The sequence below is a fragment of the Tasmannia lanceolata genome, unplaced genomic scaffold, assembly GCF_043159265.1.
Source record: "Tasmannia lanceolata isolate RefF3 unplaced genomic scaffold, GAP_Taslan_0.1 ptg000006l, whole genome shotgun sequence".
Taxonomy (NCBI): Eukaryota; Viridiplantae; Streptophyta; class Magnoliopsida; order Canellales; family Winteraceae; genus Tasmannia; species Tasmannia lanceolata.
This window is the reverse complement of record NW_027518683.1, coordinates 44,779,532-44,787,105: the sequence shown is the minus strand read 5'-3', so window position 1 is coordinate 44,787,105 and position 7,574 is coordinate 44,779,532. Positions and strand designations below refer to the sequence as shown.

General features: G+C 38.1%; 1 protein-coding gene and 1 pseudogene across 1 annotated transcript; both read left to right on the top strand.

Annotated features, from left to right (window-relative positions):
• The first annotated feature begins 2,310 nt into the window (after positions 1-2,310).
• LOC143879069 (putative disease resistance protein RGA3 pseudogene) lies at positions 2,311-2,937 on the top strand (annotated as a pseudogene).
• A 560-nt stretch (positions 2,938-3,497) lies between these two features.
• On the top strand, positions 3,498-4,238 carry LOC143879068 (uncharacterized). Its single transcript, XM_077381262.1, has one exon. It carries the CDS (start codon positions 3,498-3,500, stop codon positions 4,236-4,238), a length of 741 nt encoding a protein of 246 aa, XP_077237377.1.
• Positions 4,239-7,574: the final 3,336 nt, after the last annotated feature.

Below are 7,574 nucleotides of genomic sequence, written 5' to 3'. Positions count from 1 at the left end.
AGAGAATAAAATAAGACCTTTTCCACTCTTCTTCCATCCAAATTTCTCCATTTTGGTAAATTTTGGTTGGAAGATGAGGGGGGGGGGGGGAGGGGGACATTAGCGCCACATGGGCATCACTTAGGAAAAAAAGGCAATGATGATGTTCCAAACATACCTGAGAGTCAAATGGAGTTTCAATGCAAATTTGGCAACCAAACATAAATCAACATTCATTGAAAGTTCATTGTACCCTCCAAAATGAATTTGCTATGACAAGTTTGGGAAACTTGATTTATTTTCTTGGCATTCAAGCGTCAAAAACAAAAAATGGATTATTTTTATGCCCAGCAAAGTATGCTGCAGAAATTCTTCAAAAGACGAAAATGGATTGTTCAAAGCCTGTTTCTACTCCTATTACTCCAAAAACTCAGTTATCAGAACATGATTCATCTGACCTTCTAAATGATCCAACGGAATATTGACGGATTGTAGAGGCACTCCAATATCTAACATTCACAAGACCTGATGTATCTTACGCAGTTAATTTAGTTTGTCAGTATATGCATGCCCCAAGGCAAAGTCATCTTCAGACCGTCAAAAGAATCCTCCGCTACATTAAAGGCACTGTCAATTATGGTATAAATTTATTCTCTACTTCTATCAATTCTTTACATGCCTTTTCAAATGCAAACTGGGTTGGTTGTTTAAATACAAGAAGGTCAACGACGGGCTACTGCATTTTTCTCGGAAATAATTTAATATCTTGGTCTGCAAAGAAACAGCCTACTGTCTCTCGTTCAAGCACGGAATCAGAATATCGAGCAATTGCCTATACAGTGGCGGATACTTGTTGGATTAAATCTTTATTAAGGGAACTTAATTTTTTTTTGTCTAATCCAGTGGAGGTACATTGTGACAACATTGGCGCAACTTATTTGGTCGAAAATCCTGTCATGCACTCGCGTACAAAACATGTTGACATTGACTATCATTTTGTTCGCGAAAAAGTGGCCAAGGAGAACTCAAAGTTTTTTATCTACCAACTGAACATCAGCTTGCAGACATTTTTACTAAAGGCCTATCAACGGCACGTTATGCTTATCTTCGTTCCAATTTGACTGTTTGTGAAAAACCGGTTCAAATTGCGGGAGGGTAATAACCTGTAAAATATTCAATGTAATATTAGCCCTATCAAAGGGGCATACTGTCATGTAAATATGCAATGCAATATAAATAGCAACCAAAAGTCATAACTGACTCAAGGTTGCAGATTCTCTCAATTCTCAAATCTCTTCAAGATAGACATAATTTAATATGCTTCAATTCTTTGAAATTCAATATTTAAACAAAAGAAGTTGATAAAAGCTGATGCTGCTTGCCACTATAGTGCTTGCTTCATTATTTGTTGTTGTAACAGCAGCTCCTGAAGCTCCTGCTATTCTCTCTCTGAACTACAGACAGAGGCATCTTGGGGTTGTACTCCTTTCTAGAGGAGAAGGTATGGCTGCAATAGTATCCACAAGTCTTGCTTCAGTGTTTGTCAATTTGAAGGAATTGGAAATACAAGAAATTAAATCAATATGGGGTGTTGAGAAGGAGCTGGAAATCTTACAGAGCACAGTGAAAGTAATTCAAGATGTGCTTGAAGATGCTGAGGAAAAGCAAATTCACTCTAAGGCTGTGCGAAACTGGCTTCGTAAACTAAAGGTTGTGGCTTACGACGCTGAAGACATACTGGACGATATTGCGACGGAAGCTTTACTATCTATGTTGAAGTACGGAGTTCAACCAAGCAAGAGAAATCAGGTGCGGAAATTCCTCTTCTCTTGTTTCAGTTCTAAGAACCCTGTTTTGTATCGAAGTGACATTGCACATAAGATAAGCGAGATTAGAGCGAGGTTAGATGTGATAGCCAATGAACGTAACTTCCATCTGGAAATAAAGATAGAGAAAAAGAAGAAGAAGAGAGACGTCTCCAAACTAGCTCTTTAGTAAACGAATCTGATGTCATTGGTAGACAAGTCGACAAAGAGAAAATAATAAAATTGTTGGAATCAGATGATGAACTTTCTGTTATTCCCATAGTTGGCATGGGTGGGCTTGAGAAGACTACTCTTGCGCAGTTCGTCTATAACGATAGCAGGGTTGAGAATCATTTAAACTGAGATCATGGGCTTGTGTGTCTGACGATTTTGATGTAATAAGAATAACAAATAAGCTGATTGAATCTGCAACAGGATCCAAATGTGATCTCTCCAACATGGATGTCATGCAGCAGCGTCTCCAAGAGTTACTAAGGATCAAAGATTTTTAATTGTTCTAGATGACATGTGGGATGACAATCAAAATCATTCGGACAGTCTACGAGTGCCCCTTGGAGTTGGAGCAAAGGGAAGTAAAATTATTGTAACTACACTAAGTGAAAGGGTTGCAAGGATGATGGGCACAATTCCTTCCCACTCTTTGGAGGGGTTACCAGTTGATGATTGTTGGGGATTGTTTACTCGGAGGGCAAGAATTTCAAATGCCCATCCGGAATTGGAGGAAATTGATAGGCAAATCCTGTGGAAGTGCAATGGCCTGCCTTTGGCAATAAAGACATTGGGAGGCATCTTGTCTTCAAAAAGGAATGTGAGTGAGTGGGAAAGCATCTTGAAAAGCGAAATATGGAAGGATGAAGAAAGTGAGATTTTGCCAGCTTTACGATTGAGGTACCACCACTTACCAGCAAATCAAAAGCAATGTTTTGCCTACTGTTCCATATTTCCGAAAGATCATGAGTTTCAAAAGGTTGTGTTGGTTCAACAATGGATGGCTGTGGGCTTCATTCAGCCCAAAGGAATCACACTCCTAGAAGAGATAGGTGCGGACTTATTTGATGATTTATCGTTAAAGTTTTCTTTCAATATTCGCATCAATTTGGTGAGACTTCAATATACAAGATGCATGATCTAGCAGAATCCATCTCAGGTGATGAATGTCTTAGAATGGAACATGATATGTCACGAACCATCCCTAAAATGGCCCGTTATATATCATGGATAAAAGAGGATTTAATATCTTTGGAGGACTTATACAAATTTAAAAGCTTACGCACTTTTCTATTGAACACTCAATTTTCCTTCAAGACACCAATCATCAATGATCCATTCACGGAGTTGAGATTCTTGCGTGTGTTGGATTTGAGTTGGACTGCAATAAAAAAGTTTCCAGATTCGATTGGCCAATTGAAACACCTACGCCACCTTGACCTCTCTTACACGCACATCGATAGGCTGCCTGAATCAGTAACTAGTCTCTGTAATCTGCAAACGCTAAATCTGGTGTGTTGTTTAAAACTTGAAGAGTTACCCAAAGGCATCACGAATCTGATTAATCTACGACATCTTGATTTAGATCAGAACTTGTGGTACTCAATTTCTTTGCCATGAATTGGAAAATTAACTTCTCTCCAAACATGGTCGAAATTCACGTTGTGTAAAGAGAGTGGATGTCGGATAGTAGAGTTGAAGAACATGAGGAACCTTAAAAGAGAAATTCACATTTCAGGTCTTGATGATGTGGTAAACACGGAGGAGGCAAAGGAAGCCAATTTGAGAGATAAAAAACAACTTAATGAGTTGGAGTTGGAATGGAATGGGTATGATGATAATTCAGAAGATGAAATAGTTAATGACGAGAGGGTATTGGAAGGCCTCCAATCCCACACAAACCTCAAAAAATTACTCATAAAATCGTACGGAGGTCTCAGCTTCCCAAGTTGGATCGGGCATCTCTTTAATTTAACAAGCATTACCTTTAGCGATTGTCGAAAATGCGAACATCTCTTGCCTCCTGATGGCCATCTTCTCTATCTTCGTGAGCTTACATTAAGCGAATGCCCAAAGCTGCAGGTGTTTCCCAAAGCCAACCTTCTTCCTGCCCTCACAATGTTGGATATAAGTGATTGTGAAAATTTGAGTGCCCTCCCGATGCTCTCATCTCTTTGTGATTTAAAACTAGGGAGGTGTGGTGAGAATCTATTTGGCTCATTAGCGCCTAACCTCACCTCTCTTTCCATATTGACTATCACAAAATTTAAACGCCTAGGCTTACTACCATGTGGGTTCCTGCTACCCTTAACTGCTCTTCAGAGGTTAAACATAGAATGCTGTGATAAATTGAGGCATTGGCCCAAGTTCTTGTTGCAAGAACTGCCCTCTCTCCAACATTTGAAGATCTATGACTGTTTCAACCTAAAGTCCTTGAAAAATTAAGAGGAGGGGCTTCCCACCACACTCAAAACTCTTCAAATCCATGGTTCTAGGCTCAAGTCCATTCCGACTCGACTGGAAAATCTCACCTCCCTCAAAGAATTGATAATTGAATATTGTCCTCAACTCCATTCCTTGTTTCCTGATAATACAAATAATGACCATGGCCTCCCCATCACACTTCAATATTTTAAGATATCAAGTTGTCCTAAACTGAAGGAACGGTGTAGCGAGGGCGGACAAGATTGGCCGGCAAGGCATAGGTGTGATCTCACTCTTTATTTAAATGTTCTCCACTATTACATTGTTATAATTGAAATCTCCATAATTTTAAGAAAAATAAAAATAATTGGGCCAAGAAAGATCCTTCCCTATGAAATACACGGTAGCATGGACGAAGCATCTAAGAAAAAAGATGTGGTTTCGATTTCAGGATTAGAATCAGTGCAGGAGGTTAATCAATGGAATTCGGTGGTGTAAGAAGCTTCTAGAATGCATGTGAGATTGAGGAGTGAATGGTCGAACTACACTCAGTTTCTGTTCCTCGACATCCATAACCACCATTGGTAACAATAACAAAATTAAATGTTTATTTTTCATTTCTGTTAACCAAAATTTCAGAATGTCTGTTTGTATTGTATGATTCCTGTTTTTTAGTGATATTCCTCGAGTCTTCAATACATTCAGCCCACTCCAACAATAGCAACCATTTCAATTTTTTATGGGTATGCTTAGTTTTCTTTTCATATTTTAATGTTAAAAATGCACGACATTTCTTTTTTATTTATTTTTAAATGGTCTGCATTTCTGTTCTTATAAATTGCATTTGTCTTCCAACTTTATTGAGACAATATTTTTATGGGTTTTGTGTTGTTATCATGGTTTTGTTCGATTGCTTGCCTATGTTTGGAGATTTCATTTCCTCTTTTTCCCTCTATTTGGCTTCTTGTATCCACTCTTTTATTTATTCATCACTGCTTTTGGTATAATTTTGATGGGTTTGTGTCCTTTCTTTCTTGAATGATTTGTTTTATATATTTGTTTTTTCTGAGCTCATTTCTTTTTCCTTTTCTAATAGATTGTGGCATCAATTCCTCACAGCCATTTTCTCTTAGGCTTTGTTGCAGACATGCTAAAAAGAAAGTACCTATGAGACACCAGTGGTATGAGAAATGCAATCATTTTGAGAATGTTTTGAATCATTCTGGCACCATGATGATGATTCCGGGTGTTGATTAAACTGTTTAATCAGATTTCAACTCTAAAGCTTCAGCGACTGCCTCAGTGGAAAGCAAAAGAAAGAAACTCTTTGGTCATGGGAAAGCGATCATAGCAAAGAGCATTTCAGGTTGCCTTTCATTAATTTTCATGGTGTTGGACGTGTTTCAGATTGAAAAAGTTTCACCAGAAGGACATACAACATCCCGAATCTATCTGTAAATTATATTGAAAACAACAGGATTTGGTGGAATCTCAGGTAGCTTGGGGGTGAGATGAAATTTACCTGTGACAGAATTTTTTTATTTTTATTTTTGGAATGATTACCTGTCACTGATATCAACCATTTTAAGTTAGTTGAAGGACGTATATGCATGGCTTTTCTTGGTTGCTATTACCTTTGGTATTCTGTAGCCTTTCGAGTTAACATGGGTGGTGAAATGCTTGGTTTTTCATTTTTTTTTAATTTATTTAGGTCTCGCGAGTGTGAAGCTAAGGCTTATGAGTGAGAAAATAACAGGACAAATCTGCCTAGTTTGTCGTCAGCATTCTTTCCAGAATTGATATTTTCCCCTTTATTTCTCTGTGTTTTGTAGTTTTGGATCTTACTATGGAATATGAAGATATGTAAAAGAAAACAAAAAAAATTAGCAATGATATGTAAAAGAATGGATTGGAGTCAAAACTCAAATTTCTCTATATTAAGTTCTAAATCTGTTAGTTTCCAATTCCTCTAGGTGATGCGGTGAATATGTTACTTTATCATTACTGCTTGTTCTTCTAAACTATCAGTAATTTTCGATGACTCCAATCCATTCTTTCCAGTTATTACTTTTCACTTGAAGATGGCATTCTGTTGCAGGGATGATTACTAGATCAATCAATCATGGAATTTTACAATTGGTGAAAAAGCAAAGAACATCGGAGGTCTGAAGTTTCCAATAGTTACAATTTTAGGTCTGATCTTTATGTTTGTTTTCTTGGTCTGATAATTCTGCCTTGGATTATATGAATATTATAAATGATCTCATAGGAGATTTTGTTTGTTATAAATTTGGAACTTCTGTGTAGAACTGAAGGACCTTTTTAATCAATAAGGTCCTGTCCGTTTGAGATTCTGACAATCGATTGTGAGCCCAATAATCGTTATTGGGGTTGATAATCGGTTGTTACAATCTCAAACGAACAGGGCCTAAGGCATTAGGTAAAATCTATGGTATTGCTCGTGATTGAGTTTGTATTCTTTCTATTTATGAGTCCAATAATCGGTTTGGGGCTCACAATCGGTTGTTACAATCTCGAACGAGGAGGGCCTAAGGCATTCGGTAAAGGCTACTTTGAATTGAAAGTGATGTTTTGTCATAAACCTTGTGCAGGAGAATATGGGGAGCAAGACAATTCAGTTGTGCAGTTTCTCTTGTATTAATGCGACAGAGCAGCAGGGATTAAGGATTTTCTGGAAGTGCATACATGGGAGGGAATTGTTTATGCAATCAAGGTTAGACAGCCCAAGAGTATAGACCTCGGATCAAGAGCACTGAAAATATTTCCCTTAAGGCTAAGAACTTGGTTACATTATCTGTTTCAAGACCAGGAATTTTTATCGGTCTGCTGAAATCTGTTTAAGGCCCCGACTGAGGAGGTCTGGACAAGCAATACAAATGTGGAAAACCCAACAATGTACAAAGAAAAAGAGGATGACAGAAGGTCGGGGCGTAGAAAGTTGAATATCTCCAAACTATCCCGTTTGACCCCACCCTTGGCTAGTCGATCCGCCTCTCACTATTAGCTGACCTCCTAACATGTTGAACTCTGACTTAAGCCCCTGCAATCTGATCGTGTATCTCGTCAAAGACCTCTGCGAACCTCCAAGGAGGGAATGTGATCTGACCAATCATCTAATAACATTGAGAGAATCTCCCTCGACCATGAGATGATCAAATCAGTTATTTTCGTTGACAGAAGGATCATAATTGTTTTATTGTCTCTTACACTTTCTAGGTTATGCCTTTGCTTCATCATCCTTCTCACCGCCAGCTGAAAGTGCTCCGGTGACACATATTCTGAATTGACTATACTGATTGTTATTTGAATGGTGATTTTATTAATTGAATGGTGATT